Source organism: Mus caroli, unplaced genomic scaffold, assembly GCF_978045245.1.
Source record: "Mus caroli unplaced genomic scaffold, Mus_caroli_1 scaffold_15, whole genome shotgun sequence".
Lineage (NCBI taxonomy): Eukaryota > Metazoa > Chordata > Mammalia > Rodentia > Muridae > Mus > Mus caroli.
The window spans coordinates 22,437,994-22,456,125 of NW_028227270.1; the positions used below are offsets into that span (position 1 = coordinate 22,437,994).

At 40.9% G+C, this 18,132-nt stretch overlaps 1 protein-coding gene across 3 annotated transcripts in view; it reads left to right on the forward strand.

The window, feature by feature from the left end:
- Positions 1 to 18,132, forward strand: part of Tnpo1 (transportin 1) — an 86,901-nt gene that overhangs the window by 58,094 nt on the left and 10,675 nt on the right. For 2 of the 3 annotated variants that reach the window (XM_021179911.3, XM_021179912.3), the window contains exons 8-21: positions 2,216 to 2,338; positions 4,235 to 4,353; positions 4,801 to 4,861; positions 5,428 to 5,596; positions 6,999 to 7,151; positions 7,813 to 8,038; positions 9,551 to 9,722; positions 11,153 to 11,239; positions 12,525 to 12,632; positions 12,769 to 12,927; positions 13,008 to 13,095; positions 14,588 to 14,686; positions 15,113 to 15,208; positions 17,859 to 17,934. In XM_021179911.3, the coding sequence (XP_021035570.1) occupies positions 2,216 to 2,338; positions 4,235 to 4,353; positions 4,801 to 4,861; positions 5,428 to 5,596; positions 6,999 to 7,151; positions 7,813 to 8,038; positions 9,551 to 9,722; positions 11,153 to 11,239; positions 12,525 to 12,632; positions 12,769 to 12,927; positions 13,008 to 13,095; positions 14,588 to 14,686; positions 15,113 to 15,208; positions 17,859 to 17,934 (1,736 nt within the window). The remainder of the gene's footprint in view (positions 1 to 2,215; positions 2,339 to 4,234; positions 4,354 to 4,800; positions 4,862 to 5,427; positions 5,597 to 6,998; positions 7,152 to 7,812; positions 8,039 to 9,550; positions 9,723 to 11,152; positions 11,240 to 12,524; positions 12,633 to 12,768; positions 12,928 to 13,007; positions 13,096 to 14,587; positions 14,687 to 15,112; positions 15,209 to 17,858; positions 17,935 to 18,132) is intronic. The other variant, XR_015045373.1, reaches the window with a different exon arrangement.

An 18,132-nucleotide genomic window follows, 5' to 3' on the forward strand; every position in this document is an offset into this window, starting at 1 on the left:
CAGGGATGAATAATAATAATAGATTAGTGAAAGAGACTAAGATCATAAGATCTGGCCATGGGGCTTGAGAGATGGCTCGGTGGTTATGAGCACTGCCTGCTCTTCGAGAGGTTCTGAATTCAAATCCCAGCAACCACAGGGTGGCTCACAACCAACCATCTGTAATGAAATCTGATGCCCTCTTCTGGTGTGTCTGAAGACAGCTACAGTGTACTTATTTATAATAATAAATAGATCTTTGGGCCGGAGCAAGCAGAGCCAACCAGAGTGAGCAGAAGTTCTAAATAAAATCCCCAACAATCACATGAAGGATCCCAGCCATCTGCACAGCTACAGTGCACTCACATGCATAAAATAAATAAATAAATCTATTTTAAAAATAATAATCTGGCCACAGTCCATAAGCAGAACAGTTTCTTTTCAGAACCTCTTCCTGATTGCAGCAAGTAGAAAAGCTGAAATTCTAAGAAGGGATGGAGTCATCTTAATTTTCTCAACAGCTTCTTTCTGAATTCACTTTGTGGACCAGGCTGGCCTCTTACTTCCTGGATCTTCCTGCCTCCGCCTGTCCGCCCCACCCAGCCCCGCCCAGCCCCACCCAGCCCCACCCATCGTGTTTAAGGATTTGTGAGAAGTGGCGAGTGCACAAGTCATGGGACAATTGTCAGTTCACTCCTGCCTTGCTGAGACTGAGTTTCCTGTTTCTGCTACTGTGCTATAGACTACAGGCTGTCAGGCCTCCCTCCGGGCTTCCTGGCCGCCGTCTCTGTCTACAGCCCAGCTCACTTTAGGAGTTGCTGGCATTGCAAATGAGTGTCACTACATCAGGTTGTTTTGTTTTGTTTTCTCAACAGCTGAATGCTAGGGGTAAATCTCAGGTTGTTAGGCTTTGGACACAGCACACCTGCTCACTATCTGAGTCGACTCTCTCTCGCTTTAGTGTCTATCCTAGAGTGGCCTTGAACTCTTGATCTCTCAGGACAACCAGAGGGCACCAGCTTCTGTGTCCATCCTAAAGGTGGCTTGGTCTTAGTGAAAACTTGTTATAGTCAAAAATTATCAGTGTGGACCTAAGATTCCATGCAGGCTAGTTTCAATTCCTTTACCAGCTGGCACATTTTTAACCCTTGCTAATTATTAATCTATGAAATGAATGATATAGTATCTTGGGCTGTGACAGTTGGATATACTATTCTGTTGTCTAATGCTCCCACTTATTAACCTTCTAGAGGAGTTTATAAGCATCAGCACAGGAGTGGTTACCGTAGTTATTGTTCACTTTCCTCTCTCCTAGTAGGTAGGTAGTTGACTTGGTGAATAGCAGCGATTTAGGCTTGGGTTGTTCTCCTGCTCCCTCTGCTGCTCCAATAGGGAAGTGAACACTTAGACCCGGATGATGCAGTGCCATTAGTTTGTTTAATTAGCTTGTGGGTTGGTTCTTTGAAACCGGATCTGTAGCTTAGGCTGTCCTGGAACTTCTGCCTCAGCTTTCAGACAGCTAGGACTGCACATACAGCAATCCAAAAAAAAAAAAAATTATTTTATAGTACAGCGGAACAGCTGAGAAGATGGCTCAGTCTGTAATGTGACTTTAACTCAGATTGATTCCTAGCACTCAACATAAACAGCCAAGCATGGCATTGTGTGCCTATAACGCCAGCACTGGGGTCAGTTAAAGGAGGGGAAATCCCTTCAGCTTGATAACCAGCAAATGTCAAGAATTGTGAGGCTTCGGGTGGTGGTGGTGGTGGTGGTGGTGGTGGTGGTGGTGGTGGTATAGTAGTAGAATAGATTGGCTGTGGGATACCTCTGGTCTCCGTGCACACACTCCGCGCACACACATGTACTTACTTACCTGCGTCACTTACATGCCTATACCCTGCACACAAAGCCTGGCTGTCATTAAGAATGGTGTTTTAGGCCTGGAGAGATGGCTTAATGAGGAAGTACCACTCATCTAGAGAACCTGAGTTCATTCCCAGCCAGCACCCACACCAGACGATACATAACCACCTTCAACTCCCAACTCCAAGGACTGACACCCTCTTGGCCTCTGTGGGCACTCGTACTGGGTGCAGCCCCAAGACGTGTATGTGCACAAAGGAGTTCCAGGTTAGCCAGCAGTACACAAAGAGACCTTTTCTCACAAAATCAAAAAGGAGAAAATAGAAATTATGGTCTAACTAGGAGGGAAACTGTGTCTCTTGTACAACAGAACCTCTTTGCACTGGCTGGCGACGAGGAAGCAGAGGTGAGGAAGAACGTGTGCCGGGCGCTTGTGATGCTGCTTGAAGTCCGGATGGACCGCCTGCTTCCTCATATGCACAACATAGTCGAGGTAACCAAAGCATTCCCTTTGAGGGAAGACACAAAATAGATATGGTGGTTTTTAAATTGTAAATCCTTTTGGTCGTTTTTTTTTCTTTTGTGAGATATAAGGGTTTTTTTTGTTTTTTGGTTTTGGTTTTGGTTTTGGTTTTGGTTTTCAACACAGGGCTTCTCTGTGTAGCCCTGGCTGTTCTGGAACTCACTCTGTAGACCAGAGTGGCCTCGAACTCAGAAATCCGCCTGCCTCTGCCTCCCAAGTGCTGGGATTAAAGGCGTGCGCCACCACTGCCCGGTGGAGGAATTATTTAAACATAGAGACTAAGTTTGCTCATCATAACTAGGAAATTCTCATTAAAGATAGTATGTCGAGGTACAGGTATTTGGGGGGTATTGGGTGATGTATTCTTGGATTGTTATAAAATTAAATTGGAATCTATCCGTTTGTAGTTTCATTATCGATATGATTTGCCTGATTTTGTTACTTACCAGAAGGTTGAGGTTTCTAAGAAGGGCATTGGCAAGGTGGTGGGGGAGCAGCACAACCTTCATCCCAGCACTAGAGAGGCAGAGGCAGGCCAGCCCGGTCTATAGAGCGAGGTCCAGGGCTGCAGGGACTGCACAGAGAGACCCTGGAGGGTTCAACAACCCAAGTAGATGGTAAAGGTTTTTCTGTTCTTGTCTAGTTGAAGTCAAGTCACTAGGAAACATAGCAGTTGCACTTGTTTAAGTGAAGACCTTGGAAGATAGAGGAGGGAAGCAGTTATTTAGGCTCCATTTAGTACCACTAGAGTCAAGCTCTACCATCTGATTTCATGGTGCTGAATAAGAGTCCTACTTGTTTATTATATGGCTTTCCAGGTGCTTTAAGCAGTGTTGTTAGCCTCACTTGTGTGCTGTGTGATGAGAGTGGGTCTCTTAGAAATGGAGTTACAGTATGGTAGACTCTGGAGCACCCGGGGTGTTCAGGGGTTAGCAGTTGAGGGCTCCATTTCCAGCGTTCAGAGTCTCATAGCTGCTTGTTTGAAGCTAATTAGAAAGTTTAACATTTTATCACTTGGTGGAGGCCACGCCTAGGCATCCTGATTTTATAATATATGTAATACTTTATTAGCAGTACTCAAATAGTATTTGACAAGTAGTAGAGCGGGCCTGTGACTGTTTCCATATTTGCCATGCAGTGTGTTTCAGTCCAAAAGAGAGAGTGTACTAAAAATACATCAATTGACTTTGATTCTAGTCCCAGGGATAATGGGAAATTTCGGGAGTGAATTCAGCTTGGTATGTTCAGACGTCATGATAAGACACCTGTTGAAACTACAAATTGTACTTAGGGAATGTTAGAACTAGGAGTAGTGGTGCATACCTGTAGCTCCAGCACTTTGGAGACAGAAGGAGGATCTTAAGTGTGAAACCAGATGGGTTACATGGTGAACTCTGGCCAACCTGGGATTCATGCTGAGACCCTGTCTGCAGAAGACAAAAACGGGGCGGGGGGGGGGGGGGGGAGTCTGATGCCTTTCCCAATTAAACTGATTGACTCATATCAATTTAAAATACAGAAAAAGTCTGTCTACAAGAGACAGCTTGTTATTTATAAATTCTTTATTTTAAGGAAGATATGTGGAGTTATTTTTTATTTTCTCTGATTAATATCGATATGTCAGAAAATACAGCAGTTTCTTTTTATGCCCCTGCACAAAAGTAGATCAATAATGCATACAAATAAAAACTTCATTCTTAAGCAGTGGCTCTTAAATTTTAACCTTGTTTTAGAGGCACATAGGGAGCTTTAAAAGAGAGGGGGCAGCACCTGTTGGAAGTCATGGTTTTCAGTGTAAGGTGTCAGGACTACGTTATTATTCACTGTCCAGGTGAAGCTGATGAACAGTATGGATTCTCTTCACAGTACATGCTGCAGAGAACCCAAGACCAAGATGAGAACGTAGCTCTGGAGGCCTGTGAATTCTGGCTGACTTTGGCTGAACAGCCAATATGCAAAGATGTACTTGTAAGGCATCTACCAAAGTAAGTGTCCTGCACAGAGTGCTGCTTGCCCTCAGCACACTCAGACTCTCAGCGGGCATCCTCACACCATAGAGAGGTTTCTAAAGAAGTCGCTTCATTATTACTATCAGCAGACTTTCAGGATTTCCTGTGGGGGCTGATGCACAGGAGCCAGACACTGTCCTGAAGCCCTAGCCAGACAGAAGCATAATTGCAGTGTTTAGTTACTATTGGTCTTCCATTTTGGAACGTTTTTGAGCCTTGTGAGACTGGCTGGCCCAAGTTTCTTAAACTTACCCTGATTGTATTCCTTGAGTTATTAGGCAAGGAGGGGGCAGTGATGTAGCACTGGACATGCTGAAAGACCATATTGCCTCTTGGTTTAATTAATATATAGTATAGATAAGGTTGTTAAAGACAACTTAAAACTATCAGTATTTAGATCTATGTTTCATGAATTCTTTCTAGGTTGATTCCTGTGTTAGTGAATGGCATGAAGTACTCAGATATAGATATTATCCTGCTTAAGGTAAGGAGACCATTCTCTGAGAGGATAATATTTATATTGGTAATAAAGCTTTGAATTTGATCAGTAGAATGCTTATTTAGGTTAGACCTTATGTAGACTCCCTGTCACATGTAATAGGCTACAAACGTTCAGAGATGATGGACAAGCATGATGAGTTTTCATGGCAATAACTCATGCCTTAATTGACAGAGATTTTGGGGTTTCCTTTATTTTCTTTGACGACAACTGTTTGGAGTTTTGGGGGTTGTTGCTTGTAGTTTGTTTTCTTTAAGTCCATCTTCTTCTCTCTGGGGTTTATTTTAAATACACTGAGTTTGATTCAGGGTACTCTTACTGCACCAAGTCATAGTTGACAGGGCCTGCTAACTCAGCAAGTGTCATATGCTCCATTGTCCCTTTCACAGGGACCTGGTGACTGCAGCAGGGGAGTAGTTCTCACGCAGGAAATACACCCCAGAATCAATCCCATGCGGGACTCAACCCATATCATGTTCCGGTTCCTTTACTTACATTGGCGTTAATAACTTAAAGGAGAACAGCCACTGACGGTTTCTGTCTAACAACAGGGTGATGTTGAGGAAGATGAGACCATCCCGGACAGTGAGCAGGATATACGGCCACGGTTTCATCGCTCCAGGACAGTGGCTCAGCAGCACGAGGAGGACGGGATTGAGGAGGAAGAAGATGACGAGGATGAAATTGATGATGATGACACGATTTCTGACTGGAACCTGAGTAAGTGAGGCTTCACTGCTTGGCTGCGCCTGACCAGCTCTTGACTTAGTGTGATGTTTTTAAGGCGTATCCGTTTTGTAGCTTGTGTCCATAGTTCTTTCCTATGTCAGTTGGTACATACTTGGGTGATGTTTCCCATTTTGGTGTGGGGAGTAATGGTCCATGAAGCTTGAGGTGCTGAGGTGTGGGTTTCCTTGTGGTCTGTTGGCAAATGTATCCAGTACAAGGCTGCTGGGTGATGGCACTCTGCCCACAGCGTGTTCTCCATGGGGCAGCATCAGTGTTTCTCACGTTCGTGTCTCTTGTCCTGTTGTCACTGATGAATATGACTAGGGATCCTTGGTTTTTATTTCCCTTATAGCATGTTGTTGTAATAAATAATCATCACATTTGCCTTGTTGGTTGGATTATTCCAGTTTACTGTCTAACCCTGGATGGTCTGGATCTCACTGTCTAGACCAGGCTGACCTGAATTGTGTCAGTCCATTTGCCTTTAGCTTGCTGAGTACGTATATTACTGCTATGCACTATTACTGTACCCTGCACATCATTGCCTTCCTAAAAAGGCTTTTTCCTGTTTTCCCAACAGTTTTTGTGTGCTTGATATAATTACCATTAAGAATAGGGAGGTTCTCAAGCCGGGGCATGGTGCCACACGCCTTTAATCCCTGCACTCGGGAGGCAGAGGCAGGCGGATTTCTGAGTTCAAGGCCAGCCTGGTCTACAAAGTGAGTTCCAGGACGGCCAGGGCTACACAGAGAAACCCTGTCTCGAAAAACCAAAAAAAAAAAAAAAAAAAGTTTGATCAAGTCTTTGCTATATCTAGTTCACATTGGAAAAAGTTTATACTTTATATCCTTGTTAATGAAATCTTAGCTATCTTATATATAATCCTTTGTAAAGAATTTTTCTGGCATATTTTATTTCTATTTTATATGGTAATTACTTTTAATTTATACTTGGTTACCTTCCAAATAAGAAAGGATATACTTGATTCCCAAGTTATCTGCTGTTGGAACTGTTGAATAAAACTGAGTTGGTGTTTTGTTTGTTTGTTTGTTTTGTTTTTGAGACAGGGTATCATGTAGCCCTGACTGACCTGGAACTCAGTGTCAAGCAGGCTGGCTTCTGAGAGATTTTCCCCAAGTTCTGGGGTTGAAAACATATGCTTCTACAGTCCTGGCCCCGGGTAGAACTCAGTCTTAAGTATGACCTCTTATCTGTTTGCTTAAAGTGAGCACATTTTGCCACAGAATTTTAACAATAACCATGGTCTTCTAGAAGCATTGGGTTTAATAGACCATTGTATTTTTCCCACAAAGATAGAAGAATTCTGTAATCAAGTGCAGAAAGAAGTATTTTAATAAATTGGCTAATGCTGTCGCAATATTCATGTTCTCAGGAAAATGTTCTGCTGCTGCTCTCGATGTTCTCGCAAATGTTTATCGTGATGAGCTTTTGCCGCACATTTTGCCACTTTTGAAAGAATTGCTTTTCCATCATGAATGGGTTGTGAAAGAATCTGGCATCTTGGTTTTAGGAGCAATTGCTGAAGGTACGTCCAGTTTGAATTTCAAGGTTTTTGATAGATATTAGTAAGGCCTAGGCTGCTGTGAGGAATTGTGACCCGAGTAGGCTGAGACTTGTCCCTAAATTCACACGCTTCCTGGCTCTGCTTGCAATGCCAGATGATGTGACAGATTGACCTGTCACACGGTTGAAAGAGGTGACTGAGCTCAGAAGCCACCTTAAGGGCAGCTTCTCCTGGGTATAAGTCACAGGCTTCTTCTGACCCCAGCTGTCTCAGCCATACTTTCTTTGGGTGCTTTTGTTATAGTAAATGAAACTAAGAGAAATCTGATGTTTGAAAGCTATTTCTCTTAAAATCACTTTATTCCTCAGGTAAATCTAGAAACTTGATAACACAAGAATGTCATCATTATTTTGATGTCCTGTCTTCACTATAAACATTGTCTCAAAATATTTATAGGTGCTTTAAAAACCAGAAATTTCATGAAAAAAAATTAAATGAAATCTTAACCTCCTCTAAGACACCTAGGAACAATTAAGTCTGATTTGTTATTTTTTTAATAGTTTAGTATCAACTTTTTTATTTGTAGCCCTGGAAATATACTAAATGTTTCTTAATGGATGCTGTGTCCTTTCTATATACAGTTGAGTATAGCACGTTTTGAAAAATTGCTGTTCTTTCCTAGGTTGTATGCAAGGCATGATTCCATACCTGCCCGAGCTCATACCTCACCTTATTCAGTGCCTTTCTGATAAAAAGGCTCTTGTGCGTTCCATCACCTGCTGGACTCTTAGCCGCTATGCACACTGGGTAGTCAGCCAGCCACCAGATACATACCTGAAGCCATTAATGACAGAACTGCTGAAGCGTATCCTGGATAGCAACAAGAGAGTACAAGAAGCTGCTTGCAGGTAGGGCAGATTCGTAGCACTGTTTGTTATGAACATGAGAGCCTGGTTTTAAACCAGCAGATTTTTATACCACAAAATACTGCAGTTATGATGGAAATTTAGTTTTACTAAACAAAATGGGATGTAAACCTTTGCTTTCTTGGTGGATTCTCAAAGGGATAACAACATTTTAGATACTTATCCACTAGCTTAACTTTGAGATAGAATGGCCTGCAGACTTTTGACACATCCTCAATGGTGCTCTGCACCTCCTGAGTCAGTACCAGTGGTTGGGCTCTGCTCACATCAGAATTGCTTGTTTTCATTCCTACTGGTTTCTGTTTCTGGGAGCAGGGGAAGAAGGTGGGAACTGCCATTAAATTCCTAATTCTTCGAACTGCTTTTACCATTGACCTTTTTGTTTATCTAGGGATCAGACCTTTAGTGCCATCCTAGCTCACCATTGACTAAGTACTCCTGTGTGTGTGTGTGTACGTGTGCATGTGTGTGCACGTGTGTATGTTTGAGACAGGATCTTTCATTAGCCTAGGAGTTGCCTGTTAGACTGGGCTAGTTTACCAAGTGCCTTCCCAGCTCTGGCTTTTGTTTTTAACCCTGTGTTCTAGAACTTAGACTTGCTTGCTACATTCCTAGCACCCTGACTATGTGAATAGTAAGCACCAAATAAATGTGTTGGATGAGTAAATACAGGGACCAGAGCCTTAATAGCTTCAGATCTCACCACTGTAGCATATTAAGAAAGGAGGAGCCAAGCAGTGGGGGCACATGCCTTTGTAAGCAGATCTCTAAATTTGAGGCCAGCCTGGTCTGTGGAGCAAGTTCCAGGACACCCAAGGCTACACATAGAAACCCAAATCAAAAACAAATATAAAGCAAAACAAAAAATGAAGGGAGGCAAACTGAAGCCAGCATGTGGCTCCATTTGTAGAGTGACTGCTTACTAACATGCATAACATGGGCTTTGTCCTCAGAGCCATGTGATTGGACACGGTGATGCATGCCTGTCATGTCAAGACAGACAGAGGATCAGCCTGGGTCATTCTGGACTACATAGCGAATTTGAGGCTAGTCTAGACTACTAGCTGTAATGGTGCCAGCTTTAGTCTCAAACTTAGGTACAGAGGCAGGTGTCATTCTGTGCTCAAAGCCACAAGGGCTACAAAGTGGCTCAAGGCCAGCCAGAACTACATAATGAGACCCTCGGGCTTACAAACACTTACCTGCTCTTGCCGAGGGCCTGGGTTTAGTTCCCAGCAGTACATGTCAACCCACCCTCTGTAATTCCATTTCAGGGATTTAGATGCTTATGATTGTCGAGAGCTCCTGTATGCACGTGGTGCCACATAACACAGAATCGGGCACCTATACATAAAGTAAATAATTTTTAATGAAAAATATTTTAAACCAAAATAAGCATGCAGAGTGAGGTGCATATGATGTGACGGGAAAGCATCTGCGAACTGGAGACCATTTATTGTTTTTCGTTTTGTTTGTTTGTTTTTCTCATCGTAGTGCCTTCGCTACATTAGAAGAGGAGGCTTGTACAGAGCTCGTCCCTTACCTTGCTTATATACTCGATACCCTCGTCTTCGCCTTCAGTAAATACCAGCATAAGAACCTGCTCATTCTGTACGACGCCATAGGGACACTGGCAGATTCAGTGGGACATCATTTAAACAAGCCAGTAAGGACCTGAGGGTGACTGCCATGGGGACATTATAATAAACTGCAATAAATACATTACAATAAACTGCAATAAATACATAGTGTATTACAAAGTAAAAAGACCGGGAAGTATGAACAGTTAGCTTTTCCACCTTTGAAAATAACTTGCGGTTAGTACAGAAATTAAAGTGTCTGGAGGAAAGAGGGTAAAAAAGATTTTATACTCTGGCTTTGCTTCTTTACTTAGTTCCATGTAAGCACCATTTCATTGACACTGGCATCAAAGCTGCTGCATCTACACACACTACTTCCTGTTCAGAGTGTACCAGGCAGTAGGAGTCGCCTATATAAAGTGAGAATGGGAATGACAGATTGAAAATGCTGAATAGCAGTACAGAAGTGTCTTGTCTCTAGTTGTGTAAAACATGAGTGAGGGTTTGAAGTCTAACAAGAGTCAGGTGTCTTTGCTGAATATGAATATTATCTGATAAGACATGTGGTCACGGTAGGAAATGTGTTATCAGTAAGTGTAACTCACTCTTGTTTTAAATTATGCTCAAGATATTGGCTGGTTTGGTTAGTTGAGGAGTAGGTCATGTTTTACAGCCTGTACCTTTTGTTTAATTAATGTGATGGTATTATAAAGCCACTGCCTGCTCTTCCCACCCCTAAACTGTTTATCACTTGAGAATAAAAGTTGTGATTTGGGCTGAAGAGATGTCTCTGGTTAAGAGCAATGGTTGCTCTTCTAGAGATCCTGAGTTGAATTCCCAGCAACCACATGGTTGCTCACAACTGTCTATAAGTGATCTGATGCCCTCTTCTGGCATGCAGGTATAAACGCAAATAGAGCACTCATATACATTAAATGCATAAATAAATCTTTTTTTTAAAAAAAGTTTGTGATTGCTGGACAGTGATGGCTGCATTCCTTTAATTCCAACTCTTGGGAGGCAGACGTAGGTGGATTTCTGAGTTCAAGGCCAGCCTAGGCTACAGGGTAAGTTCTAGGACCGCCAGGGCTGTACAGAGAAACCCTGCCTCAGAAAAACAAAACAGACAAACAAAGCTTGTGATTTAACAAGGTATGGATTATGCTGGGTTTGATGGCACACTTAGTATCAGCACTTGAGAGGCAGAAGCAGAGGCAAATGGCTTTGGGGCCAGCTCTGACTACATAGTGAATACCAGGCCAGCCAGGGCTGCACAATAAGACTGTTTGAAAAAGGAAAAGAACAAGTAGTGGGTCTTGATGGTCTAAGGTACTTACTGATAACACATTTTCTTTTAAAAAAATACATAGATTACTTTAAATCAGGATCATATGAATTAAAGAGTAAGTCTTAAAATGTAAAAATTTAACACAATTGCTCCAGATGTTTTACAGACTCAGAATGAACATGTTTGCAGATGATAGTGAAGCTTTTTGTTTTTCATTACGGTAAACAGGAATATATCCAGATGCTAATGCCTCCTTTGATCCAGAAATGGAACATGCTGAAGGATGAAGACAAGGATCTTTTCCCTTTGCTTGAGGTATGCTGAGCTGCTGATGCTCAGTTATTCTAATAGTGTCATTCAGTATGTGTGTGTGTGGTAAAAATATCAGTCCTCACAACAGTTTCTGGTGCGTTGCAGAATAGCACATAACTTGCTTTTTGCAGTTTGTTCTTTGACAGTATAATGTATCTTGGTCATGTTTAACCCAAATCATCTCTCCCACTTCTAACATTGCAACACCTACCCCACTACCCGCCCAGAGTGCGCGTGGGCCTCCCTCCCACTGCCAAGTCCTTTGTTTTATTTTGAGATAAGGTCTCAACATGTAGCCCTGGGTGTCCTAAAACTACTTATGTACACCGGGCAAATGTAAACTGAGAGAGCTCCTCCTGTTTATGTCTCCTAGGTTCTGGGATTGAGCGCGCACATCACCATATCTTGGTTATGTTCTGTTTTGTTCTTCTTAAATAACCTGTTGACTCTAAGCAATGCTGCCTTCCTGTATGGTCATGGGTATGATGCCATCTACTAGAGTACGAGCTGCCTACCAGAGGCCACACCCCTAAAGAAAAGTGATTATCCTGTTGTTTGGCAGCCATCAGTTACCAACTATTGCTGGCCCTCTCAATCCCCTCCCATCTGTTCTAGAATATTGACCAGCTTGGTGCTGTGCCGTTGTGAGTTCCTGAGGGTATTGGCCGAGTCATATCCAGAAGCCCACATTTAGTGCTCCTCAGCCTCCATCTTCATCTTCCTAACCCCTCTTCCATGATGTTCATGGAGCTGGGGCTGGGCTGAGCATTCAGAAGTCACTCTTAGCTTTTGACTGCTTTCCAATGCAAAACAAGAAGTGTCTCTGTCCAAGGTTAAGGGTGTTAATCTATGACTCCTTAGCCATGAACTTTTGACTAGGTTCACAGTACCAAGGATGGGTTCTTTCCTGTGGAGCAAGCAGCCTCTGATTATACAGGAATTGGTTATGGTTACTCTGTTAACTGTCATGCGTCAACTGTACCATAGGCACATGCCGGCAGACTCACTTCCTCAAACTCAGAAATCTGCTCTTATGCTCAGGTTACATGTGATGCCTATTACACACCAACCTGTACATGTCCTCTCACCTTCTGTACAGTTTAAATCACGTCTAGACTACTTATCATACCTGATACAGTGTGAGGTTACATTTTTTCTGATTTTGACAAATTGACTGTGATTGAGGTTTGAAAGAACCGGTTCATAGTGAGACATTTTTGCTTGCTTTAAAGCATTTATATTCTCTATTGTAATCTAAACCTTAATATGTGTGCTTGATTCTTTTTAGTGCCTCTCATCTGTTGCCACAGCCTTGCAGTCTGGCTTCCTTCCATATTGTGAACCTGTATATCAGCGTTGTGTAAACCTAGTACAGAAGACTCTAGCACAAGCCATGGTATGTGTGTTTATATATACATTTATTTTAAATTATTTTCTCTTTCCTCACAGTCAGACTTCTTTAGAGATAGGTATGAATAATATGTATACATTTTTCCAATGTGTAACCACAAAGATAATATGTTTAATTTCAGCTAAACAATGCTCAACCAGAACAGTATGAAGCTCCAGATAAAGATTTTATGATTGTGGCTCTTGACTTACTCAGTGGCCTGGCTGAAGGCCTGGGAGGCAACATCGAGCAGCTGGTGGCCCGAAGTAACATCCTGACACTAATGTATCAGTGCATGCAGGTAAGACTGTGTCTGGGGGGGGACTCGGAATCTGCTGCTTTGTTGTTACAAGAAGTTCATTCTTTCTTATTTCTTAATAGGATAAAATGCCCGAGGTTCGGCAGAGTTCTTTTGCATTGCTAGGTGACCTGACTAAAGCGTGCTTCCAGCATGTTAAGCCTTGTATAGGTAGGAGTGTTTTCTGCTTTGGGTGTGGGGTGTTCTACCTGTTTTAACTGTTTATTTTATTTGAAAAAAGTGCACATTGTACAGGATTGGGGGAACTATGTCATTTCTTTTAACATCTACTGAGCCGGGCGGTGGTGGCACACGCCTTTAATCCCAGCACTCAGGCAGAGGCAGGCGGATTTCTGAGTTCGAGGCCAGCCTGGTCTACAAAGTGAGTTCCAGGACAGCTAGGACTATACAGAGAAACCCTGTCTCGAAAAACCAAAAAAAAAAAAAAAAAAAAAAAAAAAAAACTACTGAGCTACCACTGTATCTGGGGATGTGTGAATAGTATCAGTTTATAGAGAATGTTCGGTTGCAATTGTTTAATTTACGTAGCATTCACTTATAACAATATGAATTTGCTTTTTTGTTTTGTTTTGGTTTTTGTCTGCCTGGTCTAGATTGACCTGCCTCCACCTCCCAGCACTGGGATCAAAGGCGTGCACACCACACCACACCCAGGAGGAATATGCTTTTTGAATCTTAACTATTTCCAGATTTTAAATAATGTCAGTGACTATATGTTAAGTCATTAAGTTTGGGCTTAATACTCAAAATTATAATACATTGTTATGGGAAGCTGCTTACATAAATGTATAACAAACATTTTGTGGATACACATTAAGCCTCGTTTCCCTTGTGTTGCTTGATGTTTATAGACACAAAGACCATGCTTTTTTTTTTTTTTTTTTTTTTTTGGTTTTTCGAGACAGGGTTTTTCTGTGTAGCCCTGGCTGTCCTGGCACTCACTTTGTAGACCAGGCTGGCCTAGAACTCAGAAATCCGCCTGCCTCTGCCTCCCGAGTGCAGGGATTAAAGGCGTGCGCCACCACGCCCAGCTGGGAACTGAATCTTGATCCTCTTAGAGAGAAGGTGCTTTTAACCACTGAGCTGTTTTCTCTCTGGCTCCAGTTCTGTATGCTTCTTTAGAAGATATTTGGAGAAGAGCTGTCCCTCTTTTTGGTCATGTTATCAACCACAGTGGCTATTAAATAGATAGTGGTTCTCAACCTGGATTCGGTTTGCTGTCTATGGAATTGTACAGTACCTAGACATTCTGTTTAACATGGCTTTGTATTACTAGGGTAACAGATTGTGTGTGTGCTCTTGTGCTTGCATAGACAGACAGATAGGCAAACATCCAGACACATAAGATTAAAAATAAATGCAGTGGGGAGCTGCTACCTGAAGTACACTTAGGCCTCATATGAAGGTTCAGTAGCCTGGTATTACCTCTTGTAGTTTTAAGATATTATTACCAGCTCCTTTAAAAATATTTATTTGCATATTTTATCAGTTTCAGAATCGACACTATATTATTTGTTTTATGATAAAACTTATTTTAGTAGGATTTCATTTTCTATCTAGATTTCCCTTAAAAGTAAGAAGTATGCTGTTGACACGTATACTACATAGCTTTATTTTATTATTTTGTTCTTGTTTTTCTTAGCTGATTTCATGCCAATATTGGGAACCAATCTAAATCCAGAGTTTATTTCAGTCTGCAACAATGCCACCTGGGCGATTGGGGAAATATCAATTCAAATGGGTGAGAGTATTTTCTTTTTAGCTATATGCCTTAATCACTTTTTAAAAAAGATTTATTTATTCTTATATGTAAGTACACTGTAGCTGTCTACAGACACACCAGAAGAGGGTGTCAGATCTCATTACAGATGGTTGTGAGCCACCATGTGATTTCTGGGTATTGAACTCAGGACCTTCAGAAGAGCAGTCGGTGCTCTTAACCACTGAGCCATCTCTCCAGCCCTGCCTTAATCATTTTTGTCACTATTTTGTTATTGTTTTATTATTTTTTTTAAATTAATTTATTTATTTTTAGTTTCTGAGTAAGGGGAGGGAGAGGGTAAGAGAAACACTGCCTGCCTTGTTGACAGTTATCAGGATAGCCAAGTGTTGGTGATGGTGTCTGACAGTTTCTCTTGCTCCTTTTGCTCGTCCTGTGGTGTGATAGGTATAGAGATGCAGCCTTACATCCCTATGGTGTTGCACCAGCTTGTGGAGATCATCAACAGACCCAACACCCCAAAGACGCTGTTGGAGAACACAGGTACCACGTAACTGGAGTGGTGAAGGGAAAACGATCGGCTTTGTAACTGTAAACCGAGATGCATAGAGAATCTGAAACAATGCTGGCTTTGCAAACCCAGCTGCTACTGTTTGCTATGTATTTGAATTCTTGAGAATGATGTCTTAGTTTAGCTATGTTCCATAGCCAGTCTACAGAAAAAAACATTTTTCTACAAATTCTCGTTTAGTCTTCTCTAAAATGTATTTTTGCTAAGATACAGTAAATATAAAAAGCAATAAGATCAATTGTTGAGTCAATAATTTATAAATGGCCAAAAATAGATTATAATTCAGCAACTGATTGGCTAAAAATGGCATATGTGTTTTGTATTTCATCCTAAAATCTTTTTAAACCAGGAACTTAAGTGGCTCCTGGTGGGGTTTTTCTTCAGAGGCTTGTTTCTCTCGTGCATTTATAGAAAGCATGTTAGTGTTAAAGAATGCCTTCCATACAGTAGCACATGCAGGGTTATTCCATCCTTTTCCCTCCACCCTCTCCAACTGTTGCTAATTAAATAAGTTTCATTTTTGTTCAGGGACATTTCTTTCTTTATATATTGAGGTAATGATTCTAGTAGTTTCTTCATAGTTAATGTGAGTCCTCCCATTATAACTGGATGGAGATTAAAATTAGGTTTTCTAAATGTGAAAGTTTTCAGGCATTTTAATTTTATATTTTTAAACTACACAGTTTACCCTCAAGTAACTAAAGTTCATAATGCTTATTGGTATGGAAGGAAATCTTAATTATGGAACAGTTATCTGGCTGATTGGCTTTATGGGTACTGTTTAGTTCAAAGTAAATTACATTTTCTTTTTGAAAAGTTTAACAGTTTATGTTTAGGGTGGTTTGAAATCTTGGCAGATATTTATCTTCCTAGAAAGCAGTGCCTGTGTATGACATTCAGAATGCAAATACTTGGCTATTATAAAAAATATTGTTGAACATAAAGAAAAGTTTCTATTTATCTTTTAATGTGAATGCATAACTGCAAATAAATGTTGAGTGTAATGTATGCTGAAGTTTCTTGTGGGATATCAGCTGGTGGATGTCTTCGTACTTCCTTTAACAAATTGGCTTTATCAAGATTATGCTCTGGCATGATCACACTCAAGTAATAATAAAATAGCTGATAATGCCATACAAGTTGAGGCTGAATCAGGATAAAAAACACTCCGTATTGGTTGAGTTACATTTGCCACAAGTGGCTACATAAATTACTACCTTCTTCATTCCTTGCCCAAAACAATTGGTTTTAAACTATAAAGTCAACATACATTTTAGCAACTTAAGCACCATACCTTAGCTATTTATTCCGAGGTCAATTCCTTAGTGTGTTGTATTTGTTTTCCCAACTCGTATATCCTACACTGAACTTTTTCAATGGACCATCATCTGCTCTCGCATGTCTCATTGGATTGTTCATACCTGCCTGTTTAATGAGAATGTTGCATAGTTCGTGTCTTTTGAACATAGGTTTTCTTTCTCTTGCTTCATATGAATCTGCTGAATTTTAGTATTATCTGTGTAGTTTGCTTCAAGTAATCCTTAAACATTTTTCTTTACCCCCAACCCCACCCTTTTTTTATAAAAGGTTAACCTGTAAGTTTTTGAGAGAACACCATTAAAGCACCTCATAGTTTGTTTTCTGTTTGTATTTTGCCCGTTGTGTATAAATGTATTTACATGTATGTACCTTTGAATTGCAACATGCAGTTCTGAGTTGCAGCTGTTTTAGCTTTTTGTTCATTTCAGGAATTCCTTAATTTTGATGGAGAGTGCCCACTTCAATTTAAAAAAAAAAAATCAGATAATGTACTATGGTATTATCTGTTTTGTATCAGGCCTTTTATAGGCCTTTCCCCTATAGTCCATACCACCTGTCATTACAGTGGACTATGTAAATTTACTTCCTTTACTATGCTTTATCTTGTATGTGGTTAGAAGCTAGTGTACCATTACCCGTGTTATCAGAGGATAGTCAGAGTGGAATCTGATACTCTGGAGCAATTTTCAGTTTTTGATTCAGTAGACACCATGGTACTTAATGTCTGACAACTGATTTTGACACAAGCAACAAAGTCCCATTAGTTTGAGAAAAGTTAACTTAAAAGCTACCAAAATTTGGGTTAATATCCCTAGGTGATTTTTAAAGGTTGTAATCACTTACAAAAAGTTGAAGTTTTGAACTAATACAGCTACAGAGATTGATGTTTGATCACATTTCCTGATAATTCCTGGGGAAAGATTTCCTCTGCAATGAATGCTGACTGACTTTGAATGAAGACCCTCTAACCCGCTCACTTAATAGCTCAGCTCTTACCATACTTGACATTTAGGTGAGCGAGAAAAACACTTGATGGTTTTTGGTGTTCTCTCAATCTTTAGTTACTTTAATTCCTTTTGTTTTCCTTTTCCAAGAGTATGCCATATATGTTGCTGCCCCTTCCATCAGGGGGTGGTAGTAACCAGCACTGGTGAGATCTTATGTTTATTATCATACACAAATTCTGTTGGTTTCTGTTTCTGAGTTATTTGTTGTTTTTTCTTTATTTTTTCTCCTTCCCCCTCATTTGCTCATGTCTTGGTTGGCGTTTGGTGGTGTATAACCGTGATTGCGTTACCTTAGCAATAACAATTGGTCGTCTTGGTTACGTTTGTCCTCAAGAGGTGGCCCCCATGCTACAGCAGTTTATAAGACCCTGGTGTGTATTATTCAATCTTTTTTTTTTAATTCATTTTTCTTCACTCTTTCTTTCTCTATCTCACTTTTAGATATATTTTCAGTTGGTTACAAAAATCACAATCCTTAATCATTGCCAACCATGTGACTAATCTTGTCCTATCAGGTTTGTGAGGTTTTTCAGTAGTATCGTCATGTATATTTATTTTATGTTGTGGCT